General features: G+C 32.7%; 1 protein-coding gene and 1 long non-coding RNA gene across 7 annotated transcripts in view; one reads left to right on the forward strand and one right to left on the reverse strand.

Annotated features, from left to right (window-relative positions):
- Positions 1 to 1,374: 1,374 nt before the first annotated feature.
- Positions 1,375 to 18,552, forward strand: LOC148597184 (uncharacterized). The gene is made up of 3 exons (XR_015918839.1): positions 1,375 to 1,739; positions 11,831 to 12,993; positions 18,268 to 18,552. It is a non-coding gene; the product is annotated as an uncharacterized LOC148597184 (long non-coding RNA).
- LOC148597185 (NADPH oxidase 5-like) overlaps positions 6,263 to 22,947 on the reverse strand; it is a 34,785-nt gene continuing 18,100 nt past the window's right edge. For 5 of the 6 annotated variants that reach the window (XM_088562775.1, XM_088562776.1, XM_088562779.1 and 2 more), the window contains 15 exons: positions 22,594 to 22,793; positions 21,310 to 21,351; positions 18,546 to 18,657; positions 17,175 to 17,325; positions 16,387 to 16,597; positions 15,672 to 16,066; positions 14,886 to 15,058; positions 14,388 to 14,579; positions 13,575 to 13,707; positions 13,058 to 13,228; positions 12,658 to 12,755; positions 11,383 to 11,439; positions 8,668 to 8,877; positions 7,430 to 7,705; positions 6,263 to 6,885 (listed from right to left, as the gene is read on the reverse strand). In XM_088562775.1, coding sequence (XP_088418901.1) covers positions 6,754 to 6,885; positions 7,430 to 7,705; positions 8,668 to 8,877; positions 11,383 to 11,439; positions 12,658 to 12,755; positions 13,058 to 13,228; positions 13,575 to 13,707; positions 14,388 to 14,579; positions 14,886 to 15,058; positions 15,672 to 16,066; positions 16,387 to 16,597; positions 17,175 to 17,325; positions 18,546 to 18,657; positions 21,310 to 21,351; positions 22,594 to 22,778 — 2,538 coding nt within the window. In that variant the 5' untranslated portion in view covers positions 22,779 to 22,793 and the 3' untranslated portion in view covers positions 6,263 to 6,753. The remainder of the gene's footprint in view (positions 6,886 to 7,429; positions 7,706 to 8,667; positions 8,878 to 11,382; positions 11,440 to 12,657; positions 12,756 to 13,057; positions 13,229 to 13,574; positions 13,708 to 14,387; positions 14,580 to 14,885; positions 15,059 to 15,671; positions 16,067 to 16,386; positions 16,598 to 17,174; positions 17,326 to 18,545; positions 18,658 to 21,309; positions 21,352 to 22,593; positions 22,794 to 22,947) is intronic. The other variant, XM_088562781.1, reaches the window with a different exon arrangement.

Raw genomic sequence — 22,947 nt, forward strand, 5'->3', positions numbered from 1 at the left:
CATCACTTTTTCAACACAACTTATCAGGGATATTGGCCTATAATTAGATGGAAGAGAATTGTCTCCTTTTTTAAAGATCGCAATTACATTTGCAATTTTTCAGCTGGTGGGAAACTTACATTGTTCTAGGGATTTCTTAAATATAATTCTTAAAGGAATTGCTACTTTTTCGGGGCATATTTTCAACATTCTATGACTTATCATGTCAGGGCCATATGCTTTATGGGGATCTAATGTTTTTATTATGTCTACGATTTCAGATTCATTTATTTCAAGTTCTGTTAGGAAAATATTTGTCTTTTCTTCAAAATCAGGAAGAAGAACATTCTCGTCCTCCAGAGAGGAAATTAGATTGAAGTATTTATTAAGCAAATTACATTTATCGTCGTCTCCGTATGCGGTATCACCAATATTTTCGTCATTATTAATATTTTTAAGTGGGGGTATTTCACCAGAGCCCGTATGAGATTTTATAAGCATCTTCATTATTTTCCAATAAGTTTTTGAGTTAGCAGCATTATTGAGTATAATATTATCCAAACTTTTTTCCAATTTTTCTTTTAAGTATTTTTTAAGATTATTTACTTTGTTTCTTTGCTTTTTGTATTTATTAATGTCAGTTTCTCTTTTAGTTTTTAGGGCCTTTTTACGAAATCGGTCCCTTTTTCGAATTTCCTTTCTAAGCTGACTATCAAACCACAGTTTATCATTATTGCGTATCTGAACTAATTTTGTTGGGATACTCTCCCTTGCAATACCAATAAACCTTTGGGGAAAAGGTTTTACACATATCATCGACATCCTCGGTGTTAGACAAAAGTTCGTCCCAATCAACATTATCAAGTTGTGACGAAAAATGTTCTAAATTAATGTTATCATATTGCCAAATTTCTCTTTTGAATGATTTTTGTACATATCGTGGACATTTTAGAAATATTATTGGGGCATCATGATCACTTATTTCTGATGATACTTTAAGTACATCTGTTAATGAATATTGAATTGTATCACTTATCAATATTGAGTCTAGCAGCGTGCTACTGTGATCAGTCAACCTTGTCGGTTTATCAATTACATTTTTTAAATTGAAGAGATTCATTGTGTCATACAATCTATTATTGTGGAGCCTAAATAAATTCGAGTTCAGATCACCAGTTATCATAATATTTTCGTTAAATTGGTAACTGTGCTCTATTGAGTTGTTTAGCCTTGTCCAAAAGTCAGCGTCCGTCCATTCTGGTCGATAAATACAAGTAGAAAGTAGAAAACATTGACCTTTACCTTTTATCTCTACCCATAATATTTCGTCAATGGGGTTTTCGAGTTCACCTTTTCGTATCATTGATATACCATCCTTTACAAAGATCAGTATACCGCCACCGGTATTATTACGATCCTTACGGATAATATTAGAAAAAGAATGGAGCTGCAAGTCATTATTATTGACACTTGGATCTAAGTGAGTTTCAGTAACGGTTACTATATCAAATTCATCTGTGAAATTTTCTAGAAAGTTGACCTTATTTCTCAGACTACGGATATTGATATTGCATATGGAGAATATGGATTCGTTAACACTAGAGGTAGATACACTTTCCGGGTTTGGACCCGGGTTTGTTTCAATATTGCCAATGATAAGGACGTGTTCTAAAACAAACAATAGGAGAATAATATTAATGTTGGGACTTAAGCTTTGGAGAATGCAAAGAGAGACGACGAAAAATGAACACCTAAAATGTGTAAGTAATATTTCTGTCATAGAATAATCATTACTTTTAGAGGTATAACAAACTGTCTTAAATGAATAATCACGAAGATTGAATAAGCCAATAGCCGCCCTATATTGTTCAATACAATTACCCATTTGGTCTCAGTTTAAGAAAAATACACAAAAATAAAACAAACAATACTACGCAACCACACACATCATCAGATTTCACGAAAGTAAAATTCAAAAAAGAAATACAAATTATAACTAAACAAAAATGAAAAAAACACGGTTTGCATTGTAAATAAGTGTCGTGAAGCGTTCTTGGGAATTTGGATAATATTCTAGTATCATCGTCGAAATATAAATATACTTAACTTTTACTTTTACTACGGTTTTTGTGAAGGTACATACTATGATACTTTACAGTATTAGGTCTGACTTAAAATTATTATAAGTTGTTCAAATATAAATGAAAGACGCAGTTAATGTACAATGATTAATAAATTCAGAAGAACAAAAACAAACTTTTTCTTAAATCAAAGCCACTTGATAACTATAATATATTATTCTAGTAGTTCTTTTATTTCGATATAAATATCATATATACTTTACACATCACAATTGGTTATTCAACTGACCACTATTTTTCTCAAATACCCGTTACGTTGTGAGACGCCCTCTAATTTGACTAAAAGAGGCCATCTAAAGGATTGAAATAAACAATATTAAACCATAAATGATAAGTTTGTTATTTGTAAGATTGAAAGCAAATTATTTAGTTAATAAATTTCATAAGTAGTTGATACGCCTAACGATAATTAATGAGACTGAAGAGATTAAAAAAAGCGAGGGAGAAATACCAACTGCCATCTCTCAATGTCGATTAATTGTACACGTACATTTTTGATAGGTATTCAATGACACTACTTTCGATTGTGTATTGAAATCGATCAGTAAAGTACGTCTAGTCATGTAACATTGAAAAAGGGTCAAGGTCTATACTTAAAGAGAACGGATCATAGACAACCCTTATACCATTTAAAGAATGATCTGATGATTGTTTTCGGATTTTAAAAAACGAAAGCATACGTGCAAACACGTTAAAGTTTCGAAGGTCTCGGATTGTTTGACACTTATTTGTAATGACATTTTCAAGTGTTATATTGAAAGAGGATACACGTATATCATTTTGCTTTAAAAGAATTTTGATATGCCAATTTTAAATTCATTTTTCTCGTGTGAAAAGACTTTTATACGAAACATGAATAAGATATGATGTGCTGATAAAACATCTGTCACGATTTTGACAAGAAGTATTTATGATATTCCGTCCTAAATTATAAACTGAACGATATACAAAGTAAAAAGCTTTTGCTCTGCTTTGTAAGAATTAACCATGTTTTAAAAATTAACATTACTTAAATCTCATGTCTATCAAACCTGCACGATCTTAACTGAACCCTGAAAAAGACATTTACAACATGTACATTTTGTATCATGCTGTACATTTCACGTTGGCAATTTCATATCCTCAATCGGCGACAGTTCTGTTATTGTTAACTTTTTTTTAGAATTTCGTTTGTTTGTCCGTCATAATTTTGGCTTCTGGATGGCATATTCAAAGAACTATTATTATAACTAAAATAATCTTCAAAAACTGTTTATGATTGATGATTTGTCATGTCATTTTTCTGTGAACAATGTGTTTTGAAGATGTTTCCATGTACATAGTAAGATTTTATTATTCGTAGACGCGCCAAAACTTTTTACCTTGGTAGGTGGTGCTCCTGTTGAAAATTTCCATATAATTCATACATGCATATACAATGAAGAAGGAACAGTCCTATATCGAGGTCGAAAATGTGGAAAGCAGGGGTTATCATTTTAACGTTTTTTTTTTTGTTTTGTTTTTTGTTTTTTGTTTTGGTTAGGTTCAAAGACTAATTTACATGTTATTCTGCATGTAAATTTAACATGATAAACTCTTTTTATCCAGAAATGTTTACCAAAAACATATCTTAAGGCATTAATATCTTTCCTAGTTAGAACAACAAATAAATTAAAAAGTAAAACAAATGTTCAAACTTTCAAATGAAACATAAATAACATCTATGTTTTAAAACAACATGTTATACTGTTATTTGCAAACATCAATTCGCAAAACGATAAGAAAAGGCATAGGTATTAATCTTTACCACTTTAATCACTTAAATTATTTAAGTATTAATTAAGTCAATGCCTCTACTGGTTTTTTTAATATTTAAAATGTTTTTTTTGTTTTTAATGGTAATTTTATCACTGTGTGCATTTGTTTCCATAGATGAAGTACACAATTATTTAAATTAGGAATTTGTCTGCGACAAAATAATATGAAGTTGACATTCCTATGCGAGATTTACAGTACTAGAAGTTTCAGATCTCATTTAAAATTTGTACAGAATCCGAAAATAAAACAGTTCTCTTTGAATGGCAGAAAAAGTTTACACATAACCTGTGACAAAACAAACTTTGAGGCAATTGACAGTATAAACCAGTGTGCCTTCCCTATCTTAGAAAACTATGTTTGGAATTCGAAAACCCCATCGGAGCTATGTTTGTACGAGTGTAAATTGTTACATTATACCATGGACAAAACGTGAGTACATTTAACAACTTGATGTTTTTTCTAAGCGTCCATTAGGAACAGGTTAGTTATTATATGATGACGTACACATTCCCCCGGTTGCTATGGCAATACGGAACAGCGGAGAAAGATACCTACATTGTACATATATACGTCCATCCTAACTTTTCTCGACCTTAAGTCATTTCTTTTAATTAGAAAAAAATAAAAAGACTGAAGACTATCAGAAATGATTAAATTGTTTTTTTTTACTTAAATGTGATGTTTAGCTAAACTTTTGTATTTGTTAAAAGAAAATATAAACTTTTTTTGTAAGGACAGTATTTTTTGTTACTTCCGGACAATAAGTTGTTTTTTGTTGGTACATTTGTTTATTGGGAAACTTCAAAGGTAATTGTAAAAAAAATATAAAAAAAACATTTGCATGTAATAAACAGAGTCCTCGCCGATTCATAATAATCATCCGTAAACGCAATTTGCTTTAGAGCATGAAATACAGATCCAGTTCAACTACCGATCTGGAGTCCTCTGAATTTTAGTATGTGAGGTCACCTGTTTTGATAAATTAATGTCATGGCAAGAATAAATCAATGTAGAAACCAAGTATTATTTGTCCTTGAAGTTTATGGAGGTAGACCTAAGGTAAGTGAATCAACTCTTACCGATCATTGGAACGTTTGTGTTGAGCATTTTACATCAATCTCGTGTAATCGTAAAAGTAACGGATTGATTTTATTCTGTTTCAAATGAAAGCTTGATAGGCTTTTGTAAAATTGAATATGATACATACATCACTTACATTGAATTTGAAGACTTATGCCCCTACCTTAGGTCTACCTCTTAAGTTCTTCATATTACGACTAGACGAGAGTCCAGTATACATTTGTATATATAGTGACACCATAAAATAAAATTAAAAGCACCGACATGCATTCATAAAGGGACAAATATAAAAAATAGACGACTTTCACATTCACTTCCATTCCAGAAAAGTTATTTTATCAAGAAGACTGAGGTCAGCAGGTGTTATTTTGGAAACAGCCTTGAATAATCGATCACTACTACGGAATATTCGATGGTGCATATATTATAGACTCTTCAGATATATTTTTTCATGTTCAGATACCTATTTCCACATATCACTATAACGATTCTTGTAGTCTTTAAATCCGATTTCCTTTGTCTAGTATATAACCCTATGGTTTTTTTTACATGCAACGCTTTATTTTTAGATTCAATACGTTTCCAACGTGTTTCATAAATATTCATTTTAACGCTCTTATTGTCCGTTGTCTATATAATACATGTAGAAGTATTTGAAATAGAAAAGTTTTCATATTGATTAAAATATTGTTCCAAGTACATGTAGTTTATTAAAAGAGTTTAATACGGATTAGCTTAAAACCCTTAGGCTTGATGTAAATCATCGAACAGTGACAAACGCAAATTGGTGCTATATGTAATTGCTAATCTTAAACAAAAAAAATTCTTCATACAAAAATAAGTGTTTGAAAGTAATCCTAGCTTAAGTTTAAATATGTTCAAAAGTCTTTATGTTAGAATTATTACTTATCCTTGAAATTTAAGATTTTCAGGTCATCTTAGGAACCGATCATTATTTATCCTGAAGGGGATGTCGGATAAGATTTTTCGCGCAAGCGCAAAATATTTATTGATATCAGCAGCAAACGAAATCAATATTTTTGTGTGAAATTCTGCCTTCTTCAGTAATAACATTTTATTAAAGAGAATATAGAGTCAATATATTATTTTTTTATTAAATGAATGAATAAAAAAATTGTAAGATTTTTTTTCAAAATAGATCTCTGCCCAAACTCCCATCCCACTTCGTCAACAAAATGGACAATGCCCAAGCCGTGGTACCTCATGATATTACTTAAATATATTGTGCTCAATAAAAATCACTATAAATGGAATATTTATTGTTTAATTTGTTGTGGAAGACAATTAGATACATGTACATATAATATAATTATGAACATATGACGCATTACTTGCCGCCCTAAAAAATTATACATGTACATGTAATTTTGTATAAGGTATGAAAATATTGACACAAAGGCATTCACTTATCGAATGTAATAGTGAAATAAATGGTTCAATCAATATTATTCGATATTATATCATCAATAAATTCAAAATTTTCGGGCACGTTACAGCACTACGTGCACGAATCGCCTGATTTTTATAAGTAATACATTATGCCAGAACAATAGTTCATACATTCTAAACAGAATGTTTCCAAGCTGTGTGAACATTTTCACATATAAAATAGCTTAGCTACATGTCAAGCCCTGCTTACATGTATTACAATGTAGTAACATCTGCAGAGGTTTGCGTAGATAGATTACTATTGTGTATTCTCGTTTCTGATTTGTCCCAAAATCAGATCATATAATTAAAAGTTTTCCTTGGCAAAATCAAAGGAGAATTTTTCACAGGATTGCTTAATCGTCTTTCCCAATAGTGGGGCGCCACAGAAAAATACTTTCACTTTTCCTTTCTGTGTCGATGAAATCTGTTTAAAAACCTGTAATAAAAATAAAGCTGCATGAGAAAAAAGTAAAAAAAAAAAAACAAATGAGTTAGTTATCATTCAAAATTCACATCCATTGTCTGTATAAATAAAAAGTACTTCTGACTTTTTAAACCATATCAACTAATCTTGCGCTTGTGGAACAAACAGAAATTGGCTTCGTTCACACAATGACCAACCTGTTTTCGATTTTGTTTTCACTGCGGACACAGGCATTGCCATAGCAACCGAGGAATGTGTACGTCATCATATAATAACTAACCGGTCCCTAATGGACGCTTAGAAAAAAAAACATCGTTCGTCAGTTGTTAAATGTACTCACGTTTTGTCCAGGGTATAATGCAACAATTTACACTCGTTCACTATTAGATAAATATTGTATGCTTTAGTTGTTTTCTTCTTTTTTCAACTAAATTGTAGTAAAAAGCAGTAATAACAGAATATAAATGAGAAAGTAAAGCCGAAAAATGGTCAATAAACGGGGAAAATAGAGATGTTATTTGTTGCATAAATATGTTAAAATAAACTATTGTCTTACTTGGTTCCAATCAGGACGACCAGGCTGTGTCCTAACCTTTAACCCTGTGATTAGATCTCGTTGCGACTTCTCGTGCATAAGATCTAAAGCCAATTGTAAGCCTATTCCCTTCATGTCAGTCTTTTTCACAGCAGCCGTCATGTACATGTGCATATCAATTAGTTTTTCTGCGTGCCCGTCCTCGTTCCCGATGGACTGTTCCACTTCAAGGGCGGTCAGGAGAGAAAGGAACCATTCGAATGCTTTTTGATCTCTGTTTATCCATATAAAGTCAACCTGTCAAAATTATCAGATCACTTTTCAATATTTCATGTATAAAATTGACACCCCATTTTTTCGGAAGAACCCAGAAAGGTACCCCTCTTTTTTAAAGTGCCTGGATACGCCCCTACAATTTTTAAAGTATTTCAGTTCACAAAAGATTTAAAGTAAGGTTGATTAAATGGTTGATTGTAGTTTATGTCCTATGGCGGACATTCAATGCATTTCTGGACGAGAACGTTAATTTGATCACTAGGGCAGCAGACCCAGCTTTTGAAAAGCAGAGGATGCTTACTCTACCGGTGCACCTGGTCCATGCTCCCAGTTTTCAGTGCAGTCCGAGTTGCTCATTTGGTTTTGTTACTTTGTATGTATGATTTTAGTTACTTTATGTTCTTTGTTGTGTATGTCTGTTTTCCATGTCGGGTCTTTGTCATTTGATTACATTCTTTATACTCTTTGACTAGTCCGATACGCTGAGTAGTGACTTATAGACACAACAATCTGCAAGAAGATGTCACCCAACTGGTTATATTATTCTTGTTCCGAATAACCCCCTGGTCACTGTACACGTATCTCTCATATATCACTTGCTATTAGGAGAGGCAGTGACGACTAATTTTAAAGTATTTGATGTGACTCGGCCGAAGATCGAACCCACGACCTCACGCATTCGAAGCGAGAACGCTACCACGACACCACCGAGGCGAATACATACATGTAACATGTAATATATACAGAAACTAACCCGTAACTGTTTTCAAAGTAGTATCACTCTTCATTTTGAAGGCGGGTAGTACATGTATGTAGTGATTTAGACGTCCGTCCACCCGCTCTTTTGTTTAACATTCTATTTGAGGACTACATGTATTTGTTTTATTCAAGTGGGAGCGTTGGTACATGTACAATGTATACTACAGTGAACATTGTTCAGTTTTTTTCTTGTTTGGCCGTAAGATCATTAAGTAACACTTTACCTTTTGAGTCGACATGGTATCAGTTATGAATTCTCCCATCCACTCGTGTGAACATTTCGGACAGTGTCGCTTAGACGCTTTATATTTGTACATAATACTCTGTAAAATGGACGCCATTGGTGTGACACCTATCCCTGCTCCAATCAACACGGCATGTTCTGTCTGGAAAATCTCTCTTGTTGCTGTTCCATAAGGACCATCTATATAGCACTGAAAATAAATGCAAGGTTGTTAGCAATCTAAGATAATAAATAAATGTACTATGCCCGTAGTCTCCAGTAGTTGCTTATAGGCACAAGGACGGACGGACGGACGGACAGTGTGATTATTATAATGCATTCCAAAAAGTGGCGGGGCCCTAATTATTTTCATGTACAGGTCTTTAATTCTTACCGGTTATTGATGAGAATTGGTTTTCTCATAAATAAATTACCCAACTTAATTCATGTTCACATGAGTCCAAAGTTACACCTATCGCTTGGATACTCTTATACTCTATCAGTCTTAAATTTTGCCTTCTTTTGGCATTATAAAATGCGATGGGCCTTTTGAGCAAAATCATATTAGAAATTGCGTTAATTTTAGGCAAAAAGATATTCAATGCAAGAATGAAAGTGTTGGTAATTGGTCAGATTTCTAAAAGTGTTCAGTAATAAAATTCTGTTAATAATGTAAGAACTTATTTACACAATATTCTTTTCCGATTATTTTTTCCTGAAAATGTACATACTTTAAGCAATTCAACGTCGACATTTGATAAAAATTTCAGTACAAACAAAAAAGTTACGTCTTTTTGAAAATGTCCAGCGAAATGTCAGATGTCAATATTTTCCGGGTTCGTTGAGAAAATTTCATGCTCCAAAGCAATTTTACAATCAATCGACAATTTCTTCTGTGAAGTAATGATACTTTGTAATTGTACATACATTTATGAATACACATATTTCATTTTTATGGTTTAAACCGTTTAAAACGGGTAAAATTCGAACAAAACAAATGTCTAGCGATTTGTTGAACTTTCACTTTTTGAACGTTTGGAACGTTTTCCGTCGATCGGGAAATGGTGAAATAAAACGGGAATAATTTCCGCTTTAGATAACAAGAACCAGACACTTAATAAACTCGTCTCTGCGATTACAAGTAAAGAACATACAGCTGAAGACACAAAAAAAATCGAAATCAAAGGGATATAAAAAGACTACAAATATCTGTTATTATTAACAAACAAAAAAATAAACCAAAAAGAATAGAATAAATTCTTATAGTTTATAGGAATTCGATCGGAGTGGAATGACTGAAACGAAAATAGAGTTGACAGAACTTTAAAAAGGTATAGAAAAGCAGAATGCTAAAAGATAAAATGAATGCAGAAAAGGGAGTTATAAACATTTTTTTTTTTTTTGGCAAACGCAAATGAGCAAATGACATGAAAATCAATGAGCAGTTATCTAATGGATGTAGTTGAAAGCCCGATTTTCTGATGAATAGAAAGCTTTTTCAATAGAAATACCAAGTTGTGAAAGGTCCAAATTCTGCTACTGGTACATGTAACATAAAATCATACATGTATATCAAAATGCATATTTTAACTTATCGCAGGAGAAACTTGCAATGTTCCCCTCTCTAGACAGACAGAGTGTGCATATATGTGGCGGTTGCATTACACGCTGCCGTGCACATGCATGTGCAAATTTGATTTACCAGTAGTACTGATAGTCAAATTAATTAATTTAATCGATTTTTTAAGAAATGTTTTAATTGCTTCCAATCAAAAATTATTTTATATTTTGCTTTACTGTACACATGGTTCAATAAGCAAGCAAGCAAGAAACGAATAGTGTCGACCAACGTCGAATTCTGATGTTACCAAATGTGCCGCAATAACGTACGTAATGTCAGAGTGAATGATTTAAGTGTAATTTTTGTAAGAACCAGGCAAAATTGGTAAAAGCCAGAAACATGCATGTCAAAACCTTACTGATCTGACAATATAATTTCACTCAAATATGCCTTCTCTATCTGGAAAAAATTATTTTATATCTGTATCACTGGATTTGCTTGGATTTTTTTTCATAGAATGTTAGACAAATGAGGTTTTTGACAGAGTTATCTGTCCTTGAAACGTTCATTTTCTCTGCAATTCAATGATATTAATTTACAAATAAGACATGGAATTTATTTTCTTTCCCCCATGAATCTGATCAAGCAAATAGTCAAATGTCAAATTACACTTTTAAAATGGTACGTTTTTTTTCACACCATGTTTCACCCACTGCCTAATTCTTACAGAGGCTGACACTTAAGTTATAAATGGGCCATCGAGAGAGCAATCAATCTACATGTATTATTTAAAGGACCAGAATACTGCAAGTGATATCATGTATAATTAAGAGGAAAATTAAATATATTTCCAACTGTAATATATTTTGAATATTATACTATGGAGGTAAACCTAGTAGGAAAAGGGATACAACTCTTACAAATCTTTGAAACGTTTGTATTCAGCATTTTACATCAATCTCATGTAAGCATCAAAGTAACTTGGACTGATTTCATTCTGTTTCAAATGAAAGCTTGATCGACTTTGGTGAAATTGAATGTGATACAAACATATCACTGATTTAAAAAAAAATGTACCTTACCCTAGGTCTACCTCCTTAAAGTTCTCTTTGATTACGATTCAATGTTCATTTAGTAATCTTCAGTACAATATACCTCAATTTTGACAACTTTGTTCCTTAATGTCATTCTAGCTTCTTTCGCCTCTTGTTTCTGTAAAAAAGATTTTTTAATATTACAAATTCATTTTCTACTATTACAAATTTGATTTCTTATATCACAAAACACTTTTTGAATATTAAAAAATCATTTTTAATATTAAAAATTCAATTGAATTTCTAATATTAAAAAACTGTTTTTGAATATTAAAAATTAATTTTCTAATATTAGAAAATGGATTTGTCGTATTCAATGACGATTTTTTTTTTAATATTAGAAAATCATTTTGTAATATTAAAAAATGTGACTGATTTTCTAATATTACAAATTCATTTTGTAATATTACAAAATGTATGATGTTTTATAATATTACTAAATCAGGAATTTGTAATATTAGAAAATAAATTTTTCAAAGTTGACATTCAAAAATTATTTTCTTGTACAGGTCATAACATTTACCAGTCGTGGGTGTAGCTACGAAGAGATGTGACTATTTTCTTAAACCAAATGAATCTTCATACAAAACATACACATTGTTAGCGTATAACTAAAGGATAATACGACCCGCACGTGTAAGGTACATTTGTAATCCTGTTTGTGAAATTTATGCTGAAGCTTTTTGCGATTCCGTTGTTTTTTCTTTTTTTTTCTTATTGTGTTCCGACGTCCTCGCCTCATGTAAAAAGGTAAGCATTTTTTTTATTTTCTATTATATTTTAATGTAAATTAGTGTTAACAAGTCCTTCCATGACCGGATCATGATCAACTAAGCACCATTTCAACTAAAGATCAGGCAATCTGTCTTAATGATGTGAAGTACTGGTTTAAGAACAAAGAAATGTGATGATACCGTGAAACCAGTCTAAAAGGAACACTTAATAATTCGGAAACCTGTCTTAACCAGACACCTGTCTAAACTGAACCAATTTAAAAGTCCAAAAGGGTTCGGTTCAGGAAGGCTTTAGTGCTCAATATAACGGTAACTTACTTAAATATCAATGTGCAAGAGCATAGTTTGTTTACAAACACACAATTTTCGACTCAGAAGTTTTCGATTCAAATAGGGTTCCAGGCCCGGTGCTCCTAAAGGCTCGCCATATCGGATTTTGAAAAAAATTTGGTTGAAATGAAAATAAAATGTTGAACCCTGACGGCTCGCACCCTCCTGTGTTTCAATTCCTGATTCCTCCCCTAAAATTTGCAGGATTCTTAGTTGACCATGCACTTTTAAAGTTTGCTACATGTAATAACAATGTAATTTAATGTTCTTACAGGGTTTGTTTTGCCCAAGGATTTCGATCCCTTTGACCCCTTTGAACCAAAACTTCGAATTGTCATCCGTCGTCGGCTAAGTGTTTTGTCTCCGACAGCTGTAAAAAAATATAATAATAGAGAGAGAACAAAAACAGCACTATCCTTCTTTTTCGTACTCATAAATTTTGGGAGATGTATCATTCAAATAATATCTTATTTTTATCATCAGTATTGATATTTTGTTTTTGTTTTGGACGATTCACTGACGCAGAAGAAAGTCTTGAATTATTCGCGGGAAATAAAGCAATCCACGCACCAAAGTAGTTCCATCAACAGAAGTCACTCAAAATTTAGGTAATATATCAATGTTACATGTACATGTAAATGTAAATGCAATGTGACTCGTGACCAAACGTACGCAAAGAACCTCTTCTTATTGTTGTTCTCATTCGTCTGCTCATTGGGTTTGACGGGGTGCTTCCGACCATGGCTTCGTTATCTACATTCTCTCCGGGGTCATACTGATCAAAATATTTATATAAACTCTTCGTCCAGTTTCCTGCAGACCGGATGTGTAGCCATATTCTACCTACAATATTACAAGATATGAATATGCATTGCATAAACTTGTACATATGTGTTCTTTGGTTCAATATATATGTACATGTAAGTGTCTTGAACTTAACAAAACCAAATAGAGCATGGACCACGTGCACAAGTCGGGTAAGTTGCATTCAAATTTTAAGTTTAGTTGCTTAAGAATATATAAATACATGAATGTATTTATATATACATGTATGATAATGTGTATTGCATATAGATCGTTTTAAGTTGCTGATATCTGTATTGTACATGTAAATGTAATTATGGTAGATATTGCATTAATAATTTTGATTGATTGATTGATTGATTGATTGATTGACAACAAAATATACCATCTAATTCTGGTGCGCTACTGATTGTGAACGGATGCCACTCATGTTTAGATACGGCTGGAATCTGTAGAAAAATATAATCTCCAGGTTGATAGGAAAAATTTGGTGGGCGTGATATTTCTAGATGCGTTACCTGAAAACAAAAGCAAACAAAAATATCTAGTTATAAAAAAAACCTAATTCTGCAAATCGTTGAAAAAAATAGTATACAACATCAATGATGCACGATTCACATTTATTCACACATCACTGTGGAGCCAGGCGTCGATTTTACAAAAAGTCGTAAGTGTAGAGTTGATCGGAAGTAATGACGTCACAACCTAATATAGCATTGTGATGTTACAATTTGCGATCAATTTCACACATAGGACTTTTTGTGACATCGACACAAGAATACTTCAGATAACCCTAGCTTTGTACATGTATCGTGATGTTTGATATTTTCATACTAGATATTTTGTGAAAAAAGTTATAGTGAACAGAAAGTATAGTATTCGTGTGAGTAAAATCAGATTTTTTTATATAGAATTATTGTATAATGCAAAATTGAGGGAGATATCTGTGTAAATATCACTAAAATGCAATAGAAACCGAGGTGAATTATTTCCTAAAAACAGACAGTTTGGAATAAATAAACATTTCATCATACTAACCCATAATGTAACTCAAATAAAAAAATAAAATGTGTAACCTTTTTGGGGTGCATCATATATTACAGAATTTGCATGATTCTTACAGACACTTGTATACATGTACGTACTTAAAATGTTTGAGTTTATAATGGTTACCAAACCTTTGCCACACAGTACTTACTGACGAGGGTAGAAGGTTAACTTGCTCAATAAAGGTTTTCCCGTATCTAGCTTGTTTGATGAACTTTGACCTCGACATCTTTTCTCCAATAAAAATAACACCCGGAGCTATAAACCACTTCCAGAAATTTGGTCCATGGAAAATCAGTAGTATCCAAAATGGGATGTAGAGTATATGTGTCCAGTAAAACACCTATATAAATGAAAAAAAATAGATACACATATATATTGCATCTGTTAATCACCAATATCAACACGGTTCAAATATGAACGAGTCAGTAATTTACAAGCTTATAAATAAAAATACGTTTATTATTTTAACAGTAACGTACATGTAAGAAAATATGAAATCCTGTTACTGCTAAAATAAATTCTGCATATTACATGTACATGTACTTAAATAATGGAAGATTTCTTTTGCCACGTAATCAAAACATTTTAGCGTGTTAATTCACAAGTTCAATCCATTTTGGGGCACCTTTTATATAGTTTCAGTTACCTCAAAATGTCCTTTTCTTCTAACAAATGGCATTGAACATATAATCATGATGACGAGTATTATATCTAATAGCCACCCAGTAATCATAGCAGCGCCGTCTACCGTACCAAAAGGAATTGCGTCAGTCAGAACTATCTCAGCGAGGGTGTAGTTAGTCTCTTTTGTGAGCAGTACTGAAAGAGAAAAGGGCGAAAATATTTGGTTAATGAAAGTTATAGACAATCACAGGATTTTTTTTGTTAATTGTGTAAGACTAAAGCAAAGTCGCAGACATTATAATATAACAGAAGTTTTGCCTCAGTTATCGTGGTTGAACGATTGTATATATATATATATATATATATATATATATATATTCGTAGTGCGCGTTAAACGGTCCTTCCTGTGTTTTCATTTATTAAAACAATTTTATCTGTTTTTACGTAGGAGGCGGGGTTCTTCTAAAGATTATTTTTCCAGGGAAATAAGGATATATGTAGGGTATAAATTCGAAGAGCGTATTGTACAATAAAACTAAATCTTACATACATAAGTGTGGTAGATGTATGTATTTTTATGATTCGTTTTCACATTATATCTTCATTTATTAGTGTGTGTTTTCGACTTTTGGTAATCTCTTAGTCCAAATACGTCAACCTTTCTTTTTTTCCACCCACGTAATACTAGAACCGAGTCATCATCTCAAGTTGCCTGATAGATAGGACAGTATGTTATAAATAATCCCAAAACATGATCCGTTAGCAAACTTTTTCTTAAACATTCAAGTTAGGGTAGGAGAAAACTTACTGCCATTCCCCACATGAGCCCCGGTATGAACTGCTGATAATAAACCAATCATCAAACCAACTCTTTTATGGAACAGAATGTTGTGATCGAGCGGAAGAATACTATTCATAAATGTCATGCGCAAATAGGTTATCGACTTCCGGAGCATCAGTACCATTATCAACATGCAATTAAAATTAAGAGGAAGTCCACACATTCGAGCTGCAATAGTAAAACCGTTCGATTCCCTGTAGTTATAAGCAGCATATCCACCTAAACCAAGGTTTATCAACAGATACACAATGTAGAATACTATTTTACGAACATTGTTTGTCATATATGACTTAGAACAGTATTTAGCACACGGAGCTGGCTTTTTCTTTTTTGTTTCCTTTGGCTTCAACCATTGTACAGCACTACAACAAAAATGATTATAAACTTGACACATATAACGAAAATCAAAAGATACAACATATCAGCACTGGTGTGGTTGTGCAATAAAGTAACCACAGTAGTTTCATCTAGTACATGTAAATGCACTTGCTTTGGTATGTACTGTTTTTGATATCATTTTTTTGTATCGTTAATTCACTTTTCTGTGTGTGTTTTTTTAATCGGTTTTGTATGTTGTTCTTTGTTTCGGTCCTTTTTTTATTGTGTAACTTAAAATGTGGTTACAGTAATCTTTGTGGTTTCATCTAGAGAACATGATGTCCAGAATTACACAAGACATTACCTTAATGATAAATTTTCTACAACGCCAGGGTGCCGTTCAAGTTCTCGTCTGAAATCATCAAATGTTATGCTGCCACTCTGGTTAGTGTCAGCTGACTCAAACAGCACCGCAGTGAGGTTCTCTAGATCATCGTCACTCAACTTGAGAGAACTTTCCTCCATGCAAGATCGGAGAACCGTCATTAATTCATCTATATCTAACTCGCCATCGCCTGGAAATAGACCACATATCCAACAGGTGCAGCCTAAGAAGTGTCGTCACAATCGAATTGTTATTTTTGTTAGTTATTGAACTCAACTCTGGTACATGTACATGTGATCTAGGAATTAAATGACTCTTTTCTCTCTCAACCATCACATTTAATCAGACAGGGAGTATAATCACGTGGTATACAAGTATAAGAAGGAAGAAGGTTATCAATGTTAATGCATCGAAAAAATATTATTGTTTCATAGTGAAAAAGTGTCTAGACCAAAAATACCTTGAAGCAAGTAAAACATACATGTATTCAGGTACAAAAACAAGATCTACATGTACTGGATCCATATTAGTATCTATTCTGTAAGATTTCAAGGTGAATAGCCAAACACAAACAAGGACAATGGGATACTGTGATAGTACTATTATTCTCGCCGTATTTTCGTAAGTTTCGTTGTTCATTTAAATAACGAATTTCTCAGAAAACCGACGTGTTGTAACAACTCTTCTTGAACTAACGAAATTTTAACATATCGCGAAAATTGAAACCAGCAAAAAAATACCTCTACAGTAAAGTAAAGGAAGCATACCATTAACGTCGTATATATCAAAGAGAAACTTAAGTCGCTGTGTTGGTGTCCCTTTGGTGACCTTGACCAGTGGGCTCAACAAATTAGAGATATTAGTTTTGCCACTGTTATTTGAATCACATATGTTGAACAGTCTCTCGGCAAAGAAGTTCTACAATAAAGAAATGTAGTGCGTTGATGAATCAATGATAACACGATGTCTTTATTAGAAGTACATGTATAAAATATATGTGTACTGTAATACAATAAACGTTTATCTGCTCTGTGATCAAAGCTTCGAAAATTCTCTAACCGTACACAGACACAATTATTTCACATGATTTTCACCTGAATTGAGCAAATAAACTAAGTGACAGAGTTCGCGTGAAATTCGGATGAATGGAGCCTTCACGTGAAATTCACACGAAATGTTCATATGAAATTTGTGTTTAGTGAATTTCACATGAAAATCATGTTAATTTCATGTGAATTTCACATGAATTTCACGTGAAGCTTGATTAACATGAATTTCACGTGAAAAATGTTCGCCTGTGTAATGATATGGCTTGTTTCATTCATGTTCGAGCATTCATCTCCTATTTTAATACATGTACATGTATCAAATAGTGTACATGTTTTATGCAGGCATTTAATGTAAAAAGATAGATAACTCTGGCCGCACATACACTTTCTGACTACTTTTTTATACCCCGACAATTAACAAAGATAAATACTCAGATCGTCTCTTCTGATTTTAACTTCGGTGAACCAGGCCTAGATGACTAAACTGATAAAAAAAATACAGAGGACCAGGAAGAAATGTGCAAAAATAAAAGCGGAATAAATCTACATTGATACATGTTTTTATAGATTCCAAAAGATCTCGTGCAAATCATGCAACAAATTTAAAGTCGAGGTTTTTGTATAAGTGTAATTTTTTAAACCAAATGATACAATGTCAAGTTGATTTAAACCCTACTTTTGATCAGTGGTCGAATCTAACCACGAATTTGAATCTACTTTGAACCAATCACCCTAAAACCTACATTTATTTACATGTACATCACGCTTGTTTATTCTTATGAGAAGTGTTATGCTGTTTTTTCAATTACAGTCGTTGAGCAACGAGGAACAGTATCAAGCTCCGAACAGTGTTTGGCGATCCGAGGTCACTCAAGACGCTGCAGCCAGCCCTCTCATGAAGGGCAAGAATCTTGCGGACTCGGGAAAAAGTGACTGATTTTACGAGATGTTATAAGTTGTTAAAACGACGTTTGATTTGCATTATGTCCGAGAATTCGAAAGGCTTGGTCTGCAGCGGTTAGTAAGAGTGGAAACGAACGTCTGCCGCTGCGTGGAGCTTGGAACAATATAGAACAGTGCGAGACTTACCTGCTTTAAACCTAAAGCTGATTTGAACTGTTGTAGTGAGATTTCTGTTCTGTTTCCAGCAATTTTTTGTAGTTCTGTTTCTATCCATTTCAACCATTTATTTTCTTCGTCTCTAAAAATGTAAAATTAATTATCAATGTTATTATTCAGATATATAGTAGCACATATAACACGTACAGCAATATGTCCCGGGACGGAAAAGAAGGGATTTAAGCCGGGGTTCTTCAGAAAAAGGGGTTGCTAAAATATTATTTGCCATTTTTTGCCAAATTTTACACATAAAAATGACGAATGTTCCTATAAAAAGTAGGGGTACATGTATTAACTTCCTACACCCTCCTCTAGATCCGCCACTGATGTCTCATAAACACTTCTCAAAACTCTAACACAGTCTATACAGGTTATACATCTAAAACATAATGCTGTCCGCAGTTTTGACAACTGCGTAATTTCTATTTCTTTCATTTTGTTATTAATTTTGTAAAGTGTACTTTCATGTGAGATTTTTTTACATGTATATCTTTACTCTCAAACAGCCAATTTAAATTGGTACAAAGAAAATGGACTTTTATTGTAACACTTTAGAAAAAAAATCAGTTTCTCCGTACCATAGTAATTTGGTTTCTGAGAATAAAAATAGGAAAAAAGTACACAAAATGATGTGACTGTATTTACTGAAATATCAAAAGTTGATATAGACCCTTTAATTTGATGTTGTATTTCTCCTCCTCAGCTTGTATGTGCTAATGTAATACATAAAAAAAACTGATCACGTCGATAATTGTAAAATCAGATCTACAATTAGAAAATGCGTGTTATTCTTTCAAATTCTTTCATGCATGTTAATCGTATACAATCTAGCTAGAAACACAACAAAAAAGGAATCTAAAATTTCAGCATTTATTTAATCCACAATTTATAATATCGCCAATTATATTCTGCAGTTGACGCGGATTTGTTCTGCTACATTTACACTTGAAAATATGAAGCAATTTAGACATTCTTCAAAGTGAAACGATTTTGAAAATGAGGAAATATAAAAATCCAGTTTTAATTCTCTTTTTCAAAAGTTATTTTAGTTTTTTTTAATTAGAATGAAATTACCTTACATGTTTTTGCCAATTTCTTATTCAAAAAGAATTCTAGCATTAAAATTTGAATGCAATTTACTTATCATTTACAAGAATATCATCCTTTGAATATGCGTCTGTATATAAATTTATCATGTTCGAAAATTCAGGTGACGGCAACTGTGTCACTTCGAAGTCATTTAATTTACATTTTTTATTCAGTTTCTTAATTAGTAATTAATTCATATAACAAGAAAAAATACGAAGAATTCATAGATTAGATTAATTAACAACAAATGTGTTAATTGAATATTCCATTGTTGCGACGTTTAATCAATAGGGGCTCAATTCACTAAACTTGATAAAATGACATTTTTGCTAATCCCTTTACAGGAATGTAATTGTCCTAAAACTCACATGTTTCAATTTCTCAACACAATACACCTGTAACAGAAGTTAAAGTTTGCGGTCGATGAAATGTATGAGCAGCTAATATCATAGAAAAATGATTTCACTTCAAGTGACTGAAATATTACAAAAAAAAAACAAAAAAAAAAAAAAAAAAACGAAACAAAACAAAACAAAACAAAACACAAAATAAACACGAAAAAAAAAACAGAAAAAACAAAAGAAAACAAAAAAAATATCACCAAAACATACAGAAACGGCTCTATTATCGGGAAAATGGATGTGTCAGTAGGAATTAAGGTTGTTAGATATATATGGAAATATGGAAAAGGCACCAGCTAGGGCTACTCTAAAGATGTAACATTTAAACGTGTAACATCGAAGACTAACATGTGGGTTGATATACGTGTAACATCGAAGACTAACATGTGGGTTGATATACGTGTAACATCGAAGACTAACATGCGGGTTGATATAAATGCTCTTTGTAATATGGTTGGTTAGTGATCGCTTTCTATCCTCATGCAGGATGGGGTAAATAACTACATATCGTCATGCATGGTGTAAATAAGCCAAATTTCAACATTACAAGGTAACACATGTTATATCGTGTACGGCAACGTGTTATTACTTGTATCTACTGAAATACCGCCAAAATTAAAGATTTTCCTGTCACACAATATTCGAAAAGAGAGTAATCTTTACTTGAGAGTTATCTCTACATTTGTGGAGTTACCTCGCCTTTGTAACCAATACGAACTTTTAGATTATTTCCGCTAGACTAAAAATAACGTAATTCCTCTGTGGCATGACTGTTTTCGTGTAGTTTTGCCTCGTAAAATCGAATGTGAAAATAAATATTTATCTTGACTTACATATAATATCTTCATTTTTACAAGGTTACTTAAAAAAAAAAAAAAACATTATGCTAAAAAATTAGGAGCTGTTGTAAGCATTTTCCCATTTTTTGTCCAATACATTTATACAAACGAATTAAATGAAAAGCTCCTTTTAAAATTATAGCTTTGTCAACATTTCGTCTTTGTTTTAATTCGAGTTAATTCATGTTGCCGTACACGAAAAGAGCTATTTCACGAATTGTGATAAATATTTTCCCTTTTCGAATTAGATTTGCATTAGCCCAATGATTAGGTAAATTCTCCGTTGAGGCCATACTTATCAATATTCGTTCAGTAGCTCTTTTATACGCATGCGCATATGCATCTTGATTTAGTCATTGAAACAAAAAAATGCCTAATAATTGCAGTATAGAGTGTTATATTTACTCATTTTCAAACACGATGTCATCCATCGATTTTGGTCTCTTCCTAAAGTAACAAGTAATAATAATTAAAAAAAAAATTGTCATATTTGGCTATAAAACTAAAGAAAACATTTACTAGATATGATTTCTTCATAGATCTTCCAGGATGACCTGGGGTGTTCAAATTATCTTTGCCTATAAGACTAGAAAAATATCACTAAACAGAATGTCGTAAGCTCGATATACATGTACATTTGTGTAAGCCTTTGGTACATGTACATGAAAACATGCGAAAAACTGCTGTTTTATACCGAAATGTTTTATTTTTAGCTCACCTGACTGAACGCCATGTGAACTATTGCCATCACTTGGCGTCCTTCATCGTCATCCGTCGTCCGTTAACAATTTTTCAAAAATCTTCTCCTCTGAAACTACTGAGCAGAGTTATATGAAACTTTGCACAAATGTTTCTTAGCGCATCTGGCACAATTTTTGTGTTTGGAATTTTTATCTCCTTTGATACTACTTGACAAATTGGTATGGTATGAATGTTTCTTGGGGTATCTTGCATAAATGTACTGCAAAGTTACGTTTTGTTGCTAATGATACAGGGAAAGCCTAAAAAATCTAGAAATGCAGAGGACGCTTACCCTACCGGTGCACCTGGTCCATGCTCCCAGTTTTTAGTGGAGTCCGAGTTGCTCATTTGCTTTTGTTACTTTGTATGTATGATTTTAGTTACTCCATGTTCTTTGTCGTGTATGTCTGTTTTCCATGTCTGGTCTTTGTCCCTGGATTACTACTTTTGATTACCAATATAACCTTGGTTCCTTTGATTATTCTTTCGAGTAAACTGAAATCGTTTGATCATTCAAAAACGGACAGCATGTAAATCAAATGGAGATACATTTTTCTAAATGTAGTTTTAAGAGAGTCTGATGAGTTTATCTTCTAAAATGTACATTTGTATGTAATACATGTGAAATCATTTTTTCAAAATAGTACTTGTATGTGGTACAAAATGTAGCTCCATGGAATACTCTGTTCTTTTCTGACGGAAGTTTGATGTTTGTACATTTCTTGTTTGTCTGTAAGTATATTTTTTTTGCATTTTCCCATATATTACGAATGTTTCTTTCCAATATACTTCCCCATATTGAGTAAGAGGGCAACAAATTGCATCAGTATTTTCATTAATAGATACCCAGCACTATGATAGAGACAAATCGCCATATCAAGCCTTTAAAGCGTCACAAAGTGTTAACACAACCAATCATATGTATTTTAATACACCCGCAATACCTACCCGTTTGCGCTTTCTGCGAGTCCGCCATTTTCGACTGCTCGTCCATTCTTCATTTCCACGTCACGTGCCTTACTGATCTTCAATCGTATATCGCTAGCGTAAGAAACGCCTGGATGCATAGTGATAGGATCTTGGTATAATGCATTGTCAAATGACAAGTCTGCTTCCGTGTCAGGTTGGGACATGGCTTCAATCTATGCCTGTGACAAGGAAACATGATTAACGTGTTAACAAGTGGCGGTTGCAGGGGAGGTGCAAGTGTCATTTTTATATGAAAAATTGACAAAAAATGGCAAAAAATATCCCAGCATCCCCCTTTCCTTATGAATACCGGCGTGTACCCCTCCTTTTCAA

The sequence above is a fragment of the Perna viridis genome, chromosome 15 (assembly GCF_037379345.1).
Source record: "Perna viridis isolate PV_CMFRI_1.1 ecotype Kerala chromosome 15, ASM3737934v1, whole genome shotgun sequence".
Taxonomy (NCBI): Eukaryota; Metazoa; Mollusca; class Bivalvia; order Mytilida; family Mytilidae; genus Perna; species Perna viridis.